Genomic DNA, 22,579 nt, shown 5'->3' with positions numbered 1-22,579 from the left:
TCATCCTTTGTGACTCCAGGAAGGAAAGTAGGAACACATAGTTAGAAGTTACAGAGAGACAGGTCTCAACTTGACATAAGAATTTTCTCATAATGTCGAGCACCATCTCAAAAAGCAATAAGCTTCTTATCATTGGAAGTAGTCAAGCAGAAGTTGGATAAGCATCTACCAGGAACATGAGAAGATTTCTTCATTGTGTGGGAGGTGAGACTAGATTCAGTGATGATGCAAAGCATTTGCATACTCTAAGCAAGTTCTAAAATTATTCTCTCCTGTGTTACTGGCTGGAGGACACTTTTAGTCTTCACCATGATACATCCAATGATTTCTGACAAAATTAATGCCTCGAGATCACAGAGAAAGACATTTTCCAACTTGTAAAATGCCACATCCTATTGTTTGTTGTTCTCTTAGCAGCTACTACCTTGCTTAACTTTAGTCTAGCTCTGGTTAGTTGACTTTGAAGCTCTCTTCTAACTGTTCATTCTGCTAGCTGGAGCCTTGGAATGGATTGTGGAAATCCTTGATTTCAGAGTTAGCCACAAAGTTTATTTCAATTCTGGAAAACTCGGTCTGAGATGAAAGTAGCCATGGTGATTCACCACTCTAACAAAGAAGAGGTAATGCTTTCTTCTAGAATTCCCAGCTACCAGATTCCAGTTAAAGAAAGAAAGACTAATACTTCTGTCCAGGGCAATTTGGAAGACTTCCAGGTTGGAGGGGAAGCATAGTCTAATGAAATGAGCCCTGGGCTTGGCGTCATAGAGCATGAGTCCAAATCCTAGCTCTGTTATTTACTTAGTGTATGACCTTGTCCAAATGACTTAATCCGCAGGGCTTCAGATTCTTCATTTTGAGAATGTGGGGAAGGTAGCCTGGATGATCTTTACAGTCCTTGTCATCTGGGATTAAAAGGGATTAAACTAAGGTTAAAATCTGCCAGGAAGATAAGCAAAGATGGATTCTAGAATCCATGCTCTTTGCTTTATAGCAGAACATCATTTGCCTGGCCCTTGGATATCGCTAATGCATGAGGGGGCTGCCCCACCAGTTCCAAGAATCCCGAGTTCTCATCACTTCAGAACTGTGGTCAGGCTGAAGGGATTGGCTCCTATGTATTAGCCTATACAGAAAGATATGCTTCACTACATAGGGTTTCTTTTAGCCCCTCTTTGCCAGTCTTCCATATCTTGTTTCATTCCAATTAGCCCATAAAAATGAGGTTATACTGGACTTAACCTCCATGGGCATAGTTGTGTCCTGATTTAATAAAGTCAAGGTGTTGACATTTAGAGGGAAAACTTAACATAGGAGGTGGGCAGACTTTAGAGACTGGTGATCTGAGTTCAAGTCTTTGTTCTGACACATATTTGCTATTTGATCATGGATAAGCCACGACTTTTTTTTTTTTGGTCTTTTTAAAAACTAATTTTTATTTTTATTCTGAACTTAGCAAAAAATCATATGAAAGGAGCATTTGAATATGCATAGCAGATTAGAAAAAGAGACTGTAAATGAAACTGGAGGTCTCTAGTCGCCTAACCTCTCAGTGTCCTTGACTATTCTCTATGAATGTAAATGAAAGAGCATTTGTCAATCTATATTGGTGGAATGAGTTTCCATCTTGAAGGTTCTCTAATTTTGATGAAATCCCAGATGAAAACAAAAAGCACAAAAGAAAATTTAGATTTCCAAGGAAAAGGGCATAAGATTATTTACCTTGAAATTTTGATATTTTCTCATTTAAAAGATTCTCATAGTTATTCCTTTTGAAAAGTTAACTTCTCTAGTGAACTTGGAACTCTGTATCCTTGTCCATAAAAGGAAGCAATTGAACTATGATTCTTTCTAGCTCTGATGTGTTATGATTCTGTGAAAATGCCAGTCTATGTACAACTTTTCAAAAACACACCTGTCATATAAAATGACACAGCTGTCTTTTGGTCTGGATCTTTGATTGCACTGGAGTAGAGAATGCCATCTTGAGGAGATTCCTGTTACCAATACAGATCTCCAATTATTCTGCAATTCATAGTCAGAGATCTGTCCAGAGCACTGAGAGGTAAAATTAGTCAATCATTCAGTCAGCATTTATTACACAGGTACAATGTGCCAGGCACTGTCTAAACCCTATGCACTTAGCTTAAGTGATTTATCCAAGGTCACATAATTGGTAGGTGCCAGAGGTGAACCTTGAACCTAGGTAGTCTTGATTTCAAAGCTGACTCTTTATATCCCCCATACTATGCTGATTCTCTACCCTGTATTCTATGCTGACTCTAAAGTGAGACACCATCTATGTTAGCCACATCTTCAAAATATATACCTATAACTACAATTCACCTTCTATTGGACATACCTGCAGAAATAGGATTCAGGTGGGGCCACAGTCTCAGAAAGAGTGAGGTTAGGACTATATTAGAAAAAAGAATCAAGGAAAAGAGACTTATTGTCAATACATCCTTCTATGGAAGAAGCAGAGGATTAGCCATAAGGCTAATTTTTTAGCCTTTTTTTTAAACATTTTTAAGCATGTACTTTTCTTTTTCTGAGCTTTAATTCTGCTAGCAAGAAGGTATTATTTGGGAGAAGGGGGCATGAATTAATGAAATGATAATGGATGAAAAATTGCCATATGAAGTCCTCATGTACAAGGAACTCTTTTTATTCTGGACATCACAGTAAGTTGTGTTCATTAATATAAATTTAAGACCTTTGATCTACTGTGCTGGAACCACTGAAGAAAAGGCAGGAGCCAGCATTGTAATGGAGATTCCCAGTATAAAAAGAACAAGATAGGAAGGAGTCTTTGTGTACCACTTTGCAGTGGAGAAGAGAAAGGGAGAAGTTGGGGTGGGGGATAGGATTGGGAAGAAGAGACAGGAAGCTCTTTCTTCTTTACTGAGTGGCTGAAAGTCAGCCAATGACTGAAGCCTTCCCCAAGCTCTGTGAGATGTCCCCACTTGGCCCCAACTTCTGATCTGAGGGCAGTGACTCCTGACCACATCAAGGAGCAGTGGGCATGCAACCAAATTCCCAAGCATGGAGAAGTCAAAATACATTTTCTAGGGTATTTGCACTTTCTGGAAGGGATGGAAGACCTCCCTGGAGACCTTTGGCTACCTCACCACTGAGATGAGACATAAAGGATAAATGTGTACTCTGGGGGGAGGGGTGGGGTCTTCTATTGTGAACTCTTTTGAGTTAATACCCATTTAGAAATATGACTTAGGGAATCAAAATAGGGGACCCTGCCCTCTGTCTACCCCATCTACCTACTCAGAGACATTTAGTAGGAATTCTAGTGCCTAGGACAAATTCAGCTGATGGAATATAGATCCCCATCTCTCCAAGTCAGGAGCAATACAATTGGGGTGGGAAGAGTGTCCATTCTCTCCCTCCCTCACCCAAGTCTGACTTTAACCCCAAAGGTCAGGTTGATGTTGGAGAGGCAGCATGGTACAATGGAAAGAATCCAAGCTTGAGTCCGAAAACTGAGATTTACATCTCACTTGATGCTTACCACATGACATTTTCCTGACAGAGAAGATGGGATAAAGTGCTGCAGTAATGGGCCTTATGTCCATGATGGGCTGGAAGCATGTAGTTTCATTTGTTCCTTCCTCTTTATGTCTATTTATTTGCCTTCCCCACTGTGGACTGGACTTTGCCACCTAAATGGACTAACCTATCTTGGGATTCTATGTAGTTATTTTAGGTGATTCTAAGGTGATTCTGCTTCTTTATTTTATTTTATTTTTAGAACACAAGCCTTCTCTCTCTGAAGAAAAAATTGGAGACTGATATTGCTTGTATGAAGAAAGAATTAGAAAATGCAACAGAAGAACGTCGTAGTGCTGAAGAAAAAGCTAAGAAGTCAAGCACTGATGTAAAGAATTGGGTTGGCTCCTCACTATTTTCTTTTTCTTTTTTAAACACTTAACCTTTGTCTTAGAATCAATACTGTGTATTGGCTCCAAGGCAGAAGAATGGTAAAGGCTAGGCAATGGGGGTTAAGTGACTTGTCTAGGTTCACCCAGCTAGGAAGTGTTTGAGGCCAAATTTGAACCCAGGACTTCCTGTCTTTAGACCTGGCTCTTAATCCACTGAGCCACCCAGCTGCCCCCTCACTATTTTCTAGAGGCAGCCTTGGGGCTGTGGCTGAGGGATATTAGCAAACATGGGGCAACAAATAAGGGTAGTGTCTCTACCATTCCCCTTCCTCATGATCAGTGTTAAATTAGTGGCTGTCTCTGTATCTAAGTCTACTTGAAAGATCAGGCAAATATCATCTTTATCCTAACACTTTCATGGAGTAATGAGGATAATTGACTTGATCCATGTAAAACCCTTTACAAGAAGAAACAAAAAAGGACGCAAACCATTTGTACCATGAGGATCAATATGTCCTGTGTTCTAGAAACATCATAAACATCCCGCCATTCCCTGCAAATAGCTTTCAAATGGCTATTTGCCTTAAGTCAGTAATGGTTTGTGTCAGTGAGTGGGAAAGGATCCTGCTTTCATTTAGTTTTATAAGTTGCATACCTCCTGGGAAGCAAGAGCTAGCTAGTAAAGAAAGATTTGGAGATTTGGGAAACTCAGTATTTCTTTAGAGCTGAGGTTGTAGATGTTTTTTTTTTCTCCATTGACAATGTTACAGTCTAGAATCCATGCAAAAACTTGGCACTTTGAGTACAAAAGGAGAAAGAGGAGAGATTCAGAGAGATTATTATTTAATAAAGGGCTTCCTTCAAGGACCTCTGGAGTCCTACAAAGTAGAAGAGTGCATGTCCATAGTTCCATAAACAATGGTATTAGTCAGTCATAATCAATGCAAAGCAACTGAAATTTTTTCTTGGGATGCTAACATCCAAAGGGGAATTACTTCCTCACTTCCTTGACCACTTTTGGGCTGCCACTGTCTAGGTCTTGTAGTCAGGATACAGCTCTCCCACAAACTACCTTCTTCCACATCAACCATCTCTCAATCACCCAACCTCTCTCTTGTAAGAAACCAAGCCAACCCCAAAATCTGACTTGAAACTAAGACTTTATTAGGAACAGGAAAGGCAAGTAGAGAAGGGAAAAGGGAACAGGATGCCCTGAAACTAAACCCCACAACAGCCGGATCTAGAAGGTTTGAGTCCGAATCCCAAAGGACTCTGCCTTCTTTCCAGCTATCAGTCTTTCTTTATTTCTAAGCTAACATCTCTAGTTTAAATCTCAAACAAATCCAAAGGAAGCAAAAGGGGAGACCCAGAAAGAAGTAGACAGCCTGGCTCAGGTGAAAGAGTCCAACCCAAGCTCCTTCTGAGTTCAGGGTTTTGTTAGTAGGTGGAGAAGGGTGATAAAAGGATTTCTTGATGCAAGCAGGTTCACAGAGGAGCAGGAAAGGTCTGGCTCTCCTGCCTCTTGTGGCTTCAGATTCCTTCAGCCAGGAAAAGATCTTTCCATTTCCCTTCCAGAGCTGGAAGTCCTGAGCTGACCAGAATTCTCCTCAGCTCACAGTTCTCTCCCCAGAATCCTTTGCTAACTTTCAACTGCCACCAAGTTGCTTGTCCATCAAAGGTGCAAGATTCTATTCAGGTCCTTTTTGCCATCCTTTACACTCCCAAAGAATGGGTAGTCAGGAACTGTTGGCCATAGCACAGAGGTATGGTCTTTACTCTCTGGGTGACAGGTTGCTCCTGTGTCCATCCTGAAATGGACCATCCTCTGTGTTGCCCAGTCTCTTCCCCTCTCCCTCACCAAATGACACAAAAATTCCTAATTATGACCTTGTCCTGCCCCATGAACCTCCAAGGACTTTCGCTAAATTCCCAATAGCTATGCCAGTGCTTCTGATACTCTTTGCCCGAAGTATGGGATAGAGAATGAGGGACTGTCCCTCAACGAAGCAGACATTGGTAGGAGAGAGTTCAGTGGTGGCTGGAGAAAGCTTGAAAACATGTTTGCTATCCAAGAACAAACAGTTATCTGAATGTTTGTGAGCCCTCATCCCCGGAGAGTAGCTTATCTCTGCTGAATTCTCTCTCCTCTTTCCTGTCTCTGTTTGACAAGTTTATGCAGTAGCAGCTTATAAAAAAAGCTGAAACTCCTAACACTGGTGTCTTATTAAGCTGTCCTTGACAATTTGGAGAAGTGAAACCTCCTCCACAGTCTCTCTACAAATCCATTCAGTCCCAATGAGCTCTGCAGAGGGCTGTCTGGAGATGTCTCAGGAAATCAGGCGATGTCCTCACTGTCTTCTTGAGATCTCCCACATTCGGCGATACACAGATGGCCAGGAGCCTGACAGATAGATTAGCTTTAACTCGGTGGGGCAGTGCTCCCAGTGATTGCTAAATATGTGGAGGACAGCTCTTAATGCAGCCACACACCCTGCCAACCGACCAAGGGGATGCTTTGCAAACAAGAGTTAACCCAACTGGTCTGCTTTTTGGCAATGGGAATAATGGGCTGATGTGAGATTCTTAAAGGCTACAGGGAATAGCTCTAATTCTGTGAGCTATGACTTTAAATGAGACAGAAACAAAGATTTTAAATGAATGAATCCTTAAGCAAATTGTGGCACATTCATGTAATGGACTAGAGATAGGGGAGATAGCTCTGGCTTCAGAGTCAGGAAGACTTGAGTTCAAGTTCTGCCTTGGTTATACAAAGACAGTTGCTCTGATTCTTAGAATTCTAAGAAAGAGAAGGGGCAGCTGGGTAGCTCAGTGGATTGAGAGCCAGGCCTAGATACAGGAGCTCCTAGGTTCAAATTTGGCCTCAGACACATCCCAGTTGTGTGACTCTGGGCAAGTCACTTAACCCCCCATTGCCTAGCCCTTACTCTTCTGTCTTGGAACCAATACACAGTACTGATTCCAATGTGGAAGATAAGGATTTTTTAAAACATTAAAAATTAAATTTTAAAAAAGGAATTCTAGGAAAGAACTGAAGATTCTAAATTACAGGCAGAGAAGGAGCTGACTTGTATTAGTAGAGGAAGCTTCCTCATTTGAGAATTCCTTATACTAGCAATATAACAGATTTAACTCCTGGATATATGGGGGGGGGTGTACATATATATTTTCACACACATAACTCAATAAAAACATGTATGCATACATATACAAATATATATGTGTGTATATATTTTATGATGCATAATTAACCAAAAAATAAATATGTTTTATCAAAAAATTTCCACTCCTTTTCTAGAGTCCACTGCAAAGATTTCCATATTTTCTTTGGCTCAATCTATATAGTTCAGTTTGCCATTTTCTATGTGATATGCTTCCATGGTCTTGTTTCATGATGCCAATTTGGATTGCAATGCATTCTTGGGCTTGTTGCTCCTCTGGCTTTTCCAAAGACCCAAACCATGCATAATTGTGGGAGAGACTGAAAGATGGCGGAGCCAACAATAGCTGCATAGAGGCAAAGAATGGAGAGAAAAAAGCAATAGTGAAGCCTAGTGCTGCACCAAATTCCTGAAATTGCAACAATAGGATTATCAAATTTACTGGAAGGTACGCATCTAGGTGGTCTAGTGAATGGAGCACCAAGTCTGGAGTTGGGAAAGCCAGAGTACAAATTCAAGTCCAGACACTTATTAGCTGTGTGACCCTAGACAAGTGTCCTTGGGGCCTCAGTTTCCTCATCTTTAAAATGAGTTGGAGAAGGAAATGGCAAAGCACTCCAATATCTTTGTCAAGAAAACCTCAAATCCTATATCATAAAGAGTTGGACATGACTGAAATGACTAAACAAAAAAGGTACCTTAGAGGCCATTGAGTTCAATTGCCTCATTTTTATGAATAGTAAAGAAAAAAATTTTATATGCATTTGTATTGTCTTTCCCAGGACCCCCTCCACTGATCAACCAACCAACCAATAAACTGAAAAGACCAATGTAAAACCTGTATCCCAAACAGCAAAAGAAATTTCCACATTGGCCATGCATGAAAATGGGTATCTCTGTATTTTAAGTTTATCCCCTCTCTGGCAGGGCACGAGTTAACGAATTCATTTTATGTAAAAGAAAGCTGAGACATAGACTCAGTAACTTCCCTAGAGTCATACTACTAGGAAGGGTCAAACACATGATTTGGACTCAGATTTTCTTGACTCCCCATCTAGGACCTGGAGCCTTGTACCTCATTGTAAAAACAGTTGAGTAGTGAAAAACCATCATCATTTTCTCATTTCAGGCAACATTGTTGACGGAGAGTTTGAAGAAGGAACAGTACACTTGTTCTCACTTGGAAAGGATAAGAAACAACATGGAACAGACTATTGTAGACTTACAGAAAAGGCTAGAAGATGCTGAGCAGAGTACTTTAAAGGGGGGCAGTAAGCAGATCCAGAAACTGGAATCCAGGGTATGCATTCAGCCTTGAATGGGGGTGTCATTCAGATCCAGTACTTAAGTAACTGGAGATAGGTTAGGAAAACAAACAAGGCAGAGGGCAAGCATTTGGATAATCACAATAAAAGGAGGAAAGAGCCTTGAATCTTAGTCTTGGGTTTGCTCCTCACTGACTTTTGAACAGTTCTAATTCCTGTCAAACGGAGATAGGAATAATGATTTTGGATTTTTTTTAATGCTATGATGAGCCATTCCCATGAACCTCCACCTTTCCTAAGCAAGGCCATGAGGTTAGGGGTTTATCTCCCATATTCCAACCCAAAGTTTGAAATCACTTCACCAGCTCTCAAGGAATTTTCCTTTTCTGTCCCGAGTTCCACAATACCTTGGCTCTACTACCCTAATTAATATATATAGATAACACACATAAAATTTAATATTATATTAATTATTGTGTAATTATAATTATAGATAGTAATTATTATTCCTGTATTATAGTTATTAAAATATTATATACTATACTATTTTTGAGAATGTTCAAGGCTTTTAAGTTACCTGGTCTTGGTTTAGTCTTTCATCATTGACTGTAGGCCAATAAAGCATTTCTAGAGTAAGATACTATTAATTGGCTTAAAATAGTCTTGGGGTGAGCGGGTAGAACAGAACAAAGCCATTTATTTTGAGCATTTTGCAGTAGAAATGAATATATTCACAATAAGGTACATACAGCACCATTATAGAGATACTTATATAAATATATAAGGTCTTGTACTACATTTATGTATGTATATGTGTCTATATGTATGCATACAGGTATATACATAGGAGCATTATATGAAAACATACATGTATGTACCTAAACATACACACATACATATCCTGTACTACAATAGCATCATGGCATACGTCAGGATTTGAAGTGAAGTTGAGTGAAGAAGACCTAGATTCAGATCTCACCTCTAACACTTACTAGCTGTATGCTCATGCACAAGTCACTGAATTTCTCTGCACCTTAATTACCTCACCTGTAAAATGCAGACAATAATTTACCTACTTCTCAGCACTGTGAGGATTGAATTGGATAAGGTCTGTAGAGCATTTTGCCAACTCTTAAATGCTCCATAAAAATCATTAGTTGTTGTCTAGCTAGTAACTTCAGCCTCATTTGAATCATACTCTAAGACAACATAAGAATTCATTTCCCAAGCTCTTCAAGGCTTTATAAAGTGTTTTCCTTCCTTCCTTCCTTCCTTCCTTCCTTCCTTCCTTCCTTCCTTCCTTCCTTCCTTCCTTCCTTCCTTCCTTCCTTCCTTCCTTCCTTCCTTCCTTCCTTCCTTCCTTCCTTCCTTCCTTCCTTCCTTCCTTCTTTCTTTCTTTCTTTCTTTCTTTCTTTCTTTCTTTCTTTCTTTCTTTCTTTCTTTCTTTCTTTCTTTCTTTCTTTCTTTCTTTCTTTCTTTCTTTCTTTCTTTCTTTCTTTCTTCCTTCCTTCCTTCCTTCCTTCCTTCCTTCCTTCCTTCCTTCCTTCCTTCCTTCCTTCCTTCCTTCCTTCCTTTCTTCCTTCCTTCCTTCCTTTGGCTTGGGAAGCACACAGGGCAGCCATCCATGTTCTTAAACCGAAGTTTCTTTACCAGTAAAAATGGGTGTCATAAGTGAATTGTCTAGGATCACAAGGCTAATAAATGCAGGAACCCAGGCTTTGTAGTTCTCCATCTCCATTGATATGTGCATATCTACCAAACATAAACCTATATTCTGTGCCTAAGGTTGATTCTGAGTTCCATTGTTTGAGAATTAGACACTATGACTGAACAGGGTGGGGTGGGGGGTGGGGAATGTAGACCTTTTTCACATCAAAATTAGACTTTGAACCATGGGAGAGACAGGTTAGTTCATATGTGGTTGATACATGGACCATTTAACATTTCAAAAGTCCCTTTTGGTTCTGGTCTTTTCTTCAAGAAAAATAATTTTCCCAAACAGATGCTTATATTTTTAAAGACCAAAACACAGGGAGATGCTACAGCATTCCTTATAATCTCCCTTCAATGATTTTATGGACTGGCCAATGAAATACCCATTTTCCTGTCAACCAGTAGCCTGAGATAATATTTTGTTTACAGATCCGTGAACTAGAATGTAAACTAGAAAGTGAAGTAAGAAGGAGTTCTGAGGCCCAGAATGGAGCCCGAAAATTTGAGACATCCATCAAGGAATTGACTTTTCAGGTATGGAGGGAAATTTTTTTGAGGCAGTAAGATGATAACAGTGGATAGAGTCCTGAATATGGAGTCAGGAAGATCTGAATTTGAATCCTTCCTCAAGCACTTAGTAGCTGTGAGACCTTGAGTATTTATTTAGTCTCCTATTGCCTCAGTTTTCTCATCTGTAAAATGGTTTTTAAATAATAGCATTTATTTTATAGAGTTGTGAGAATCTAATGAGATAACACATCAAATGCTTGATGAACCCTAAAACACTAAATAAATGCTAGCTGTAAATATTTTTATTTTTTTTTAACCCTTACTGTGTATTGGTTGCAAGACAGAAGAGGGGTAAGGACTAGGCAATGGGGGTTAAGTGACTTGCTCAGGGTCACACAGCCAGGAAGTGTCTGAGGCTAGATTTGAAGCTAGGACTTCCTATCTATGGGCCTGGCTCTCAATCCACTGAGCTATCCAGCTGCTCCACTAGCTATTATTATTGTTTTTATATTATATTTTAAAATATTTTACATTCTTATATGTTATTATTAGATAGGATCATTTGTAATTTATATTTTATTTGCATTATTTATACAATATTCATATATTTTATTTTATTATTAATCATAATATATAATATAAAATTATACTATTTTATATTTATACTATTTTATAGTCTTGTTTTCATTGTTATGCTCTTTTCAGTGGTTCCTTGGGAGGCAAGGTACCCTTTAAAATCTAAAATGGCTTTTCTCTCTCCCAAAGCTTTCCTTCCCCATCTTTGTTGGTCCTCAGTGGTAGAGAGTGACTCACCCATCCTGGTCTCCCATGCTATTAGGGGTTCCGGTGGGCCCCTCCCCATTCAGAGCTCTCAGGGAGCAGGAGCTGAGTGGCAAGCCGCAATTAAAAGTGAGAGCTATTTATATACTCAAGTCATTTTTCACAGTTGGTGTCTACAGCTCCCTCAGAAAGACGGCTCCTTCTGTGAAGCTGGGTGAGAAGGGCATATACAAATGAAGGGAATGGCAGACAGGCCAGAGGCCCCCAGCCAGCTACTGAGGGATGTTGCTTAAGAGCAACCTGGCCTGAAGGGGAGACGGCAGCCCATTCTGCTCCTATTTCCCATTTCCACAACAATCCAAAGATACAGAGCAGCCTAATGATTTGTGTTACAACATGGAGGCATCCCTAGCAGGCTATCCGCAGCTAAGCTTTCTCCCCTCTAGCCCCCAAAGATTCTTTTTCTCAGGAACATCTCGTGGGACTTTATTAATCTTGTAGATTTCTTCCCAAGTGAGTGCGCTGGTCGCCGTCTGTTCTTTTTCCCTCCATCTATAGAAAAACCCCATTCTTATAAAGAGCCTCAATAACTTGACTTTAGCACCTCTAAAATAACAATACAAGCCTGCAATGCCTTGCATTGAAGAGGAAGAAAAAATGGGCCAGAGAAAATGAAAATCAATCAGGGGGAAAAGCACACCCATACAGACCCAAAGTCGCCCTCTTGCGCTAGCCGGAGAGGCGCGTGCGCACACACATACACAGAAGGCACTACGGTACGGCCTTCCTCTGATAAAGGTTGCTCGATAGGTATCTAGCGCCTACAGGCTGGAACCCACCCATCCGGGAGTCAGGAGACCAAGATTCTATTCTGGTCCCTGCTTCTGATTCCCGGTCTGACCTCCATGCCAGCATTTCTGCCCCTCTCCAATGGGGAGGATGGGGTTAGTAATTGGCAGAAGATAATGCTTCTGAGAGGCTCTGATATTTTCAGAGGGAATATGCTCAGGGAATACAAAGTGTGGCCATCACTCGTGCAGTCTTTGTCGTGAATGTGCAACTCGCCCTGGAATCAGTTCTTTCTCTATGGGAGGCAGCAATGGTACAATGGAAAACAATTGGGTTTAGACTGAGAGGACCCCAGTTCCATCCCCAGAATTGAAACTAATTGCTTGTCTGACCTTGAACAAGTTACTTACCATCTTTGGGCTTTAGCTTCCTTTGCCATAAAAAGAGGAGTTTGGACCGAGGTCCCCGAAGGGACCCTTGCAACCCTGACTCTGATCCCATGGTTCTATGAGATCTGAGGACAATTCCGAGAGGTGCCTGTGGCTAAACCTGAAAGAGCACCTCTGAGGACAGCCAATCAACTATTTTCTTAACTCGTGTATGCCACGAGGGAATGATTACTATTAATATTATTATAAGATAAAATAACATTAATGTGTTGTTGATTGATTCATAATGTAATATAATAACTATTAATAAGATATTTGTATTTTCCTTTTAATTTCCATTGTTTCTTTCTACTGAACAAAATGCCAAAGGCACCCAATTTCCTCTTAGAAGTCTTAGAGAATGTTTCCATATTTACTTGTATACTAACTTTGTCTCTAGATAGAGCTATTGCATTGTCCTAAAGTGTGCTGGAGCTAGCTCTTATTGGCTGATGAGATCTGATTGTTCATTTTTTAGTGTGATTGTTAAATGTTCACTTCTGAAATCAGCAAGTGCTATAAATAATGGTTTGATTTATTATTTTTCTAATTGACTAGACTTAAGAAAGTGATGGAGAAAATATAAATGATGCCAATTAAACTTAAAGATATGCCACATGGAGGGGATTTTTTTTCCTTCAAAACTGATTCAATTCAAGAGAATTATTTTCAGAATAAGAATAATTTTCGGAATAATAACGATTCAGTCCATAGCCTAAGTCCCCATTTGATGTGTTAGTCTTTTGCTGGAAAATAACAGACATGCATAAATTCAATTAGCAAAAGCATTTAATTAAGACATAAAACAACACAGCAAAATAAGGAAAGTGATCAACTGGTAAAACATTTTCCTCACCTATACCCAAATGGATATAATCTCTTATACTTTATAGGTCCAGTAAAAAATTATTCGGTGAGTTGTAAGTCAGCCTGATTAGTCTACAGGGCTTATGTGAAGGAGAAGTGAGAAGTAAAATTAAATGGCTCATGGATGACCTTGAGAGACAGAGGAGTTAGAACATGATGAATGGAGGACCAAGGTAGCAAAAACGGAATTTCAGGAAAGTGGAGCTAGCCTCAGTTTGTCATGAAAGAAGAGTAAGTAAAGGCAGGGAAAACAGTAAATGGAATCATTATAATAGGCAAGGCCTGAATAGTGTGATAGCAAAGGTAATGGAGAGGGAAAAATAATTCTGAAAGACGGTTCCAGGGAAAAATAATTTGAAATCATATCTAATTGGGCGAGAAGAAAGATCAAGAGATTCCTGAGATTTCCAAACAAAGATACTGGAATACTGATGCTACCACTAAAGACAGGAAAGTTGGGAGGGAGTGTTGGTTTGAAGATGATGTAAATTGCTCTCCATTCAATGTATCCAGAACTTGAAATCAAAGTGTAGGCACTGGATTACAAGTAAGAAGTTAGGACTGTTTATTATTATTTGAGTTATAATATCATAGATTTAAAGATGAAATCCTACACTCTAGGCCTTTTTAACAGATAAGAAAACTGAGCTCCAGAAAGATTAAAATGTGGTTGGCAAAGAAAGAATTGGAATCCCAATCCTTGGGCTCCCAATCTCCCAATTTTTCTTAAGTGTTTTGCATAGGGATATTGAAGCTATGAAAGAGATAGACACATAGAGAGAGAGAGAGATGGAGAGTGAGAATAAGAGACAGAGAGGGAAAGAAATACAGAGAAATTTTTTTAAAAGAGAAAGATCATACAAAAATTTTTAGAGCCAAATTTGCCCAAATTGTACATCAGAGCTATAGAAATGATTCCATTGAAAAAATGATTAACCCTCACTAAGTAGAATGTTTAAGAGAAAATAATTGATTCATGATATGAATCTTCTCTCAATCTCATGGTCTGCTTTTCCTTAAATCATCCTCATTTGTGTACTCTCATACTTGCAGGCAGAGGAAGACAAGAAAAACCTAAATAGGATGCAGAACTTGATAGATAGGTTGCAGCTAAAAGTAAAAAGTTACAAACACCAAGTAGAGGCAGTGGTAAGTACCATGGTCAATCATTCTCTCCCATAAAACTTAACTGTCCTATAACTATTTCTGTTCAGGTATCCCCTGGGAAAATAATTTGATGATGATATTTAATGAGGTGTTTATAATATGATAATGACAAAGTCCACCTACTTTTGAAGTGTTATCCCTTTAACTGAGATGACATGGTGAACAGAGTGCCTGCCTACGTACAGTCATGAAGTCATGAAGACTCCTCTTCCTGAGTTCAAATCTGGCCTCAGATATAGATACCTGTAAGCTGAGTGTAAGTCACTTAATCCTGTTTACCCCAGTTTCCTCATCTGTAAAATGAACTGGAGAAAAAAATGGCAAACCACTCCAGTATCTCTGCCAGGAAAATCCCCAAAAAGGGTCACAAATAGTCAGACATGACTGAAAAAAGATTAAATAACAACAAAGAGAGAGTAATTTCTCAAAGCAAAAGCCGTGGTAGGTGTGAAGGCTCTATGGCAAGGTAGTTAGAACATTTTATTATGGGAAAGGCCTTCCCTATAATTATTTACAAGAAACATACCATTTTTTACTTACAGAGAATCAAAGAATCTTATAGTTGGAAGGAACCTCAGAGACCATGGAGTCCAATTTATCCTCAATCCAAATTAGCTTTTATAACATCTCCAAGTGATCAGTCTTTGTTTAAAGAATTCTAGAGACATCACCTGAAGAGGCCCATCCCTCTTGATAGGAATTTTTCTCCTATGTCAAACCTAAATCTGCCTGTCTGCAACTTATATGCATTGTTGCATATAAGGGACCAAGAAATGCAAATCTAATCCAGATAAAAACTCATTAAATACTTGAAAAGTGCTATAATGCTCCCTCTACATTTCCTCATTTCATCTTCACACATCTGAATGGTCCCCATTTCCTTCAGCCTAGTCTCACATGCTCTTTAGAACATGCTCTCTCTCCTGGGTGTATGGGGTGCTCAGGGAGGGGCAGTATCTCTGGTATGGAGGGCTTGTGGTGCCCTCCTAGGGCAGCTCTCCAGCTTCTGACCCTCACCTGACACCCAGCTCTCACTTGTGGCTCCCAGTAGCTGCTAGCATGCGGCAGTGGCCACACCCTGGGCAACGGCTTCGACAGGCTAAACCTTGTGAGGGAGCCATCGGGTTGTCACCGACCCCTGGTGAACCAGGGCTTTGCTCACCCAGCATGTGAAGACTGCTTCAGCTGAACAGATGGAAGAAACCAATAAGAAGGTTCAACGGCTGAGAGGGCGACGCAGCAAAGCACTGTGGAGTGCTCAGGGCGCGTTGGAGCACAAAAGAAAACACGGACATCCAATGCAGCTGAGGAAGTCTCCAGGTGTAACGATTTTTCGTGCCACTGGACCCAGGCTTCCAACGCCGAGAGAGTGGGACTGTCTCTGTGCATCAACTTTTCCACTTAAATCTCCTTCACGCACAAGTGTCTTTGTGCACACTCATCTATCCTGACCCCGTCCACCCTCTTCAAGACGTGCGGCGATGGGGGAGTGACAACGCAACAGGTGGAGGTGACCACTGGCAGTTGTAGTCATGATCCTGCACTTAGGTGGCCCACGGACCAGTGGTCGCTCAGCCCTGTGGGCAGCAGGGACGTTCGGCAGCATCCTGGGCGACTGAGCAGCCCTCTCTAGGACAGCACTGCTCACCCTAATCAAGGGAGGGGACTAGAAAAGGTGTCCCAAACATTGCCTGCCCTACAAACACCCGGTCAGCACACCGCGGCTGGCAGGTCATCCCTTTAAGTGGTCGAAATCAAAGAAAAAACACAAAGAAACTCCTACTAGGAGCATGGAACATCAGGACATTACTTGACAGAGAGAATACCCCAAGACCTGAGAGAAGAACAGCTCTAATCGGTAAAGAACTGGCGCGATATAACATCGACATCGCAGCCTTAAGCGAAACACGCTTACCAGAAGAGGGATCACTCAGCGAACCCACCACTGGATACACCTTCTTCTGGAAAGGTAGAGCCTCAAATGAAGACAAAATCCACGGTGTTGGCCTGGCTATCAAGACCAGTTTGCTCAAACAGCTGCCAGACTTGACTGTGGGCATCAGCGAGAGGCTCATGAAGATCCATTTGCCCTCAGCAAAGACCGGTATGCCACAATCATCAGCGCATATGCACCAACACTGACCAGCACAGAGGAGACCATCGAGCAGTTCTACTCTGACCTGAGTGCCATCCTGCACTCAGGGCCCAAAAATGACAAGCTAATACTACTGGGAGACTTCAACGCCCGCGTTGGCCAGGACCATGAAAGATGGAAAGGAGTACTCGGCAAACACGGCTTGGGCAAAATGAACAACAACAGCCTACTGCTACTCAGCAAATGCTCAGAGTTTGAACTCACCATCACGAACACTGTGTTCAGAATGGCGAACAAATATAAAACAACGTGGATGCACCCACGATCAAAACAGTGACGCCGGCGAGACATCCAGGATGTAAAGATCACCAGAGCCATGAGAGGAGCTGAATGCTGCACAGGCCACCTATTGGTTAGAGTGACTCTTCAAATGCACATTGCGCCTCACCATCCAAAACGTGCCCAGACAGTTCGCACAGTTTACAACGTGAATCGTCTTAGAGATCCATCTTATTTGCAAACATTCCAGTCCGGCCTGGACGACAAGCTGTTTGCCAAGGAACCACTCACTGGAAGCTCAACCAAGAAATGGAACCAGTTCAGAGACGCAGTGAAGGAAGCATCAAAGGCAGTCCTAGGCCCAAAACAACGCAACTACCAGAACTGGTTCAACGAGAACAACACTGCTATTGAAGACCTATTGAGCAAGAAGAACAAAGCCTTTATGGAGTGGCAAAATAACCCAAACTCTGCTCCTAAAAAGGACAGATTCAAGTCTCTCCAAGCCACGGCACAGTGTGAGATCAGGAAGATGCAAGACTGATGGTGGGAAAAAAAGGCAGAAGAAATCCAGCGCTTTGCTGATACAAAAAACTACAAACAATTTTTTCAGTGCCCTCAAGACTGTCTATGGGCCATTAAAACCCACCACCACTCCCTTGCTATCCTCTGACGGTGACACTCTCATAAAAGATAAAAAAGGAATCAGCAATAGGTGGAAAGAACACTTCAGTCAGCTTCTCAACCGACCCTCTTCAGTCGACCAAAGTGCCCTTGACCAGATCCCCCAAAACCGCACCATTGAACAACTTGACGTCCCTCCTTCAATAGAGGAAGTCCAAAAAGCTATTAAACAAATAAATGCAGGCAAGGCACCCAGTAAAGACGGGATCCCAACCGAGGTGTACAAGACCTTAAATGGAAAGGCGCTCCAGGCATTCCACATAGTGCTGACCAGCATATGGGAAGAGGAAGACATGCCCCCAGAACTCAGAGATGCCTCTATCATAGCCCTATACAAGAACAAAGGCGCACGAGCAGCCTGTGACAACTACAGAGGTATCTCACTACTCTCCACTGCTGGAAAGATCCTCGCCTGTGTTATACTCAACAGACTCCTGTCATCTGTTGATGAACCTGCCTGACTCACAATGTGGCTTCCAACACAGTGAGGCAAATGCAGGAAAAATACCTTGAGCAGAACCTGAGTCTTTACATTGTCTTCATAGACCTGACGAAGGTATTCGACACAGTGAACAGGGACGCATTGTGGGTGATCCTTAGCAAGCTCGGTTGCCCAGCAAAATTTGTCATACTGATCCAGCTCTTTCATGTTGACATGACAGGGGAAGTCCTATCTGGTGGAGAGACTTCCAATCGCTTCAACATCTCCAATGGCGTGAAACAAGGCTGTATCCTCGCTCCGGTACTATTCAACCTATTTTTCACCCAAGTATTACGACATGCTGTGATGGATCTAGACCTGGGCGTCTACATCAAATACCGACTGGATGGTTCACTATTCGACCTTCGCTGCCTAACTGCAAAAACAAAGACAACAGAGAGACTCATCCTGGAAGCTCTCTTTGCAGATGACTGTGCTCTCATGGCCCACCAAGAAAATCATCTCCAAACCATTGTGGACAGGTTCTCCACTGCAACAAAACTGTTTGGCCTGACTATCAGCCTCAGCAAAACAGAGGTGCTGTTCCAACCTGCACCAGGGAGGCCAACGAACCAGCCGTGCATTACAATCGATGGCACACAGCTTTCTAATGTCAACACTTTCAAGTACCTGGGCAGCACCATCGCCAACGACGGGTCCCTAGACCATGAGATCAATGCCAGGATCCAAAAGGCTAGCCTGGCACTCGGACGACTGCACTGCAAAGTCCTCCAACACAGCGGTGTAAGCACTGAGACGAAGCTCAAAGTGTACAACGCAGTGGTCCTCAGCTCGCTCCTGTACGGCTGTGAGACATGGACACTGTACCGGAAGCACATGAAACAACTGGAGCAATTCCACCAACGCTCCCTCCGGTCAATCATGAGGATCCAATGGCAGGACCGAATCACCAACCAGGAAGTCCTCGACAGAGCCAACTCCACCAGCATCGAAGTCCTGGTCCTCAAAACCCAGCTACGATGGTCTGGACACATCATCTGCATGGACCCACAGCGAATACCAAGACAGTTTTCTATGGTGAACTGTCAGCTGGACTCAGGAAACAAGGCCGACCAAAGAAAAGATTCAAGGATCAGCTAAAGTCCAACTTGAAGTGGGCTGGCATGACACCAAAGCCACTAGAACTCGCTGCCTCTTCAGAAGCAGCTGGCGAACCCACATTAACCATGCCGCCATCACCTTTGAAGATGAGCGACGTCGACGTCTTGCCGCTGCACGTGAACGCCGACACCAGGCCACACCCGCACCTCCTGTAACAACTGGCATCCCAGGCCCCATGTGCCACAAACTCTGCGCCTCAGCCTTTGGACTCCAAAGCCACATGAGGGTACATCAATAGATGATAATGCATAAAGACAATTGTCATTCTCGGTCACCGAGAGACTACCATTCTCTCCTGGTCATTCTTTTCTGGAAGACTCTCTCTTGTCATTCTCTTCCTCAAATATGGCAACCAGAATTGAATGTATTACTTGAGAGATGATCTAACCAAGACAGAATATAACAGGAATATTACTGCCCTCTGTGTGAGTCTATGCCTCCCAAAGCAACCTAGGATAGAACTTGTATTTCCAGGCTTCCACATCCCTTTGTTAACCACAGATCTTTGTCATGGTGACTGCCTCTTGTCATAGCTCCTTCATCCTTTACTTATGAAGTTGATTTTTTAAATCTATTATAGAGCAATCTGTTTGACTCTATTAATTTTTTAAATTTAGTTTAACCCATAGTTCTATCTATAAAGCTCTTTCTGGATCCTATCATTCAAAGTTTTGGCTACGATTCTCAGTTTTAAGTCAAATTTGATGAGTATACTTCATGTGAGTTATTGATTAAAATGTTAAATAGTACAGGGACAAGGAAAAGATCCATGGCACTCCTTTAAGAGACTTCCTTAAAGTCCACATTGACCTATGACTATTTCTTAAATCTTCTCATTCATTTAAATCCTCCTTCCTATAGTTAGGAGACAGCAGATAGGGCCCTGGACTTGGAGTCAAAGACCTAAGTTCAAAACTAGTTTCAGATAATTACTAGTTGGGTGACCCTGAGTATGTCATTTAATCTCTTCCTGACTCAATTTACTTAACTGTAAAATGGTGATAATAGTCCCCAGGTGCTCTAGGGATACCTAGCTCCTAGGCATATGAGAGCATTGAATGACAATTTTTGTAAAGTGCTTGGCACATAGTAGGCACTTAATCAATGCCTATTTCCTTCCTATTGATGAACAAGAATATGCCTGTGAACAAGAATGACAAATACTTTTCCAAAATCTATTTACAGAATCTGCTGATTTTCTCTGTGCAAAGGGAAGTGGGGGTGGAGAAAGCAAAGAAAATTGGGTTAGTTTGGCATGACCTATTCTTCCCTTTCTAAGTATTCATAAACTATCCCTTAAATAATGTGTTCCTGTATTTTGCTAGGAAGAGAAATCAAGCTCCCAGGTCTTGAACTGGCAGATTCCACAAACTTCCTTTAAAAAAGAGGAAGGTGGGCATTTGGCCTTCTCCAGTCCTGTAGCAACTCTCCCAAGACCTTTCAGAAATCAACATCTAATCAGTGACATCAGACAGTTTTTTCAATGCCCTAGGAAGGAGTTCATTGGTGATATGAACTTGCTGGAGACCACAGATTCCATCTCATCCCATCTCATCCCTTATCTTTCATTTCCTCTCCATATTTACCATTTTTGTTCCATTTTTCCCAAGCCAAGAGCATCTTCCTTGAAAGAGAAACCACGGAGCTATTGTACCTCTTGCTTTTTCTTTTCCTAAACCCTTACTTTCCATCTTAGAATCTATCCCAAGGTTCCAAGGCATAAGAGCAGTAAGAGCTAGGCAAAGGGGGTTAAGTGACCTGCCCAGGGTCACACAGCTAGGAAGTGTCTGAGGCCAGATTTGAACCCAGGACTTCCCATCTCCAAGCCTGGTCTCAATCCACTGAGTCACCAAGCTACCCCTACCCTCTTTATTATACCAGTCTGATCTCTTGGGAAGGAATCTTCTCCTTCCTCTTTTCTTTTCAGTTTGAATTGCCCTTGATTTGGGTTGTAAGGTTGGAGGCCCTTTTAAGGGATATTCCAGACCTGACCAGGAACTCATCATCTCTATATTTTACATGGTTCAGAAATCCAAATCCCACTGTCAGACACCATCTTTTTAGCCAGCTGTTCATTTCTCAAAATCTAGTTTTCTCTTCTGAATTCCCTACCTTCAATTAGTAGGAGTGATTGAAAACCTCGGAAGCACAGCTGGTGCTTTGTTTGGTTCTCAATGTTTTGCCTGGGACTCCATAATCGTTAACAGTGCTCTTTGGGTGGCTCCTTCAGGGGATATTATTCGTCCTCACATGGATCTTTACTAATCAGTATTTTAACAGCTCCCAGAATTTGGCAACCTTCTCTGTTATATAATAAGCATAGTGAACATTTCATAGAGGGTTTTAAGGTTTGCAAAATGCTTTGCACATATTACCACATTTTATCCTCATAACAAATGGGGGAGGTGCTTTTATTACCCCCCCATTTTACAGATGGGGAAACTGAGGCAGACAAGTAGTCAAGTTATATGCTCAGATACTAACAGGTAATAAATATCTGAGGCTGGATTTGAACTCAAGTCTATTAGTCCTTCCATTATGTCCCTGTTCAGTTTAATATCCAGCTAACTTTAGTAACCACTAGCTTTTGTGGTTCACTTGTTTCAGTGAAGGTTTTCTTGTTTATAGTTGGGATTTTCTTAGAAAAGAAACTCTGGTGGTTTGCCATTTCTTTTTTTTTCTTTAGAATATTTTCCCATGGTTACATGGTGCATAACTTTCCCACCCTTCTTCCGTTCCCCTTCTTGGAGTTGACAAGCAGTTCCACTGGATTATAGATGTATCATTGTTCAAAACCTATTTTCATGTTATTCACATTTGCAGTAGAGAGATCTTTTGAAGTCAACATCCCCAATCATATCCCCATCAAACTACTTAATCGATCATATGGTTTTCTTTTGTGTTTCGGCTCCTACAGACCTTTCTCTGGATGTGGGTAGCGTTCTTTCTCCTAAGTTCCTCTGGATTGTCCTAGGTCATTGCATTGCCACAAGTAGAGAAATCCATTACATTCGATTGTACCACAGTGTATCAGTCTCTGTGTACAATGTTCTCCTGGTTCTGTTCCTCTTGCTCTGAATTAATTTTTGGAGGTCTTTCCAGTTTGTAGGAATTTCTCTAGTTTATTATTTCTTCCAGCACAATAATATTCCATCATCATCAGATACCACAATTTATTGAGACATTCCCCAATAGAGAGACATTCCTCCATTTTCCAAATTTTTGCTACAACCAAGAGCACAGCTATAAATATTTTTGTACAAGTTGTTTTCCTTATTATCTCTTTGGGGTACAAACCCAACAGTGGTATGGCTGGATCAAAGGGTA

At 41.4% G+C, this 22,579-nt stretch overlaps 1 protein-coding gene across 5 annotated transcripts in view; it reads left to right on the top strand.

Annotated features, from left to right (window-relative positions):
• LOC100619531 (myosin heavy chain, cardiac muscle isoform-like) overlaps nt 1-22,579 on the top strand; it is a 154,741-nt gene that overhangs the window by 86,024 nt on the left and 46,138 nt on the right. For 3 of the 5 annotated variants that reach the window (XR_008911103.1, XM_016433447.2, XM_056793436.1), the window contains exons 13-16: nt 3,764-3,901; nt 8,202-8,372; nt 10,480-10,584; nt 14,478-14,573. Coding sequence is in view for 4 of the 5 variants with exons in the window: in XM_016433447.2 (XP_016288933.1) it covers nt 3,764-3,901; nt 8,202-8,372; nt 10,480-10,584; nt 14,478-14,573 (510 nt within the window). In the remaining variant the exon portion in view is untranslated. The remainder of the gene's footprint in view (nt 1-3,763; nt 3,902-8,201; nt 8,373-10,479; nt 10,585-14,477; nt 14,574-22,579) is intronic. The other 2 variants (XM_056793435.1, XM_056793437.1) reach the window with 2 other exon arrangements.

The sequence above is a fragment of the Monodelphis domestica genome, chromosome 4, assembly GCF_027887165.1.
Source record: "Monodelphis domestica isolate mMonDom1 chromosome 4, mMonDom1.pri, whole genome shotgun sequence".
NCBI lineage: Eukaryota > Metazoa > Chordata > Mammalia > Didelphimorphia > Didelphidae > Monodelphis > Monodelphis domestica.
The sequence above is the reverse complement of the archived record's forward strand: the minus strand, read 5'-3'. Positions and strand labels throughout refer to the sequence as shown.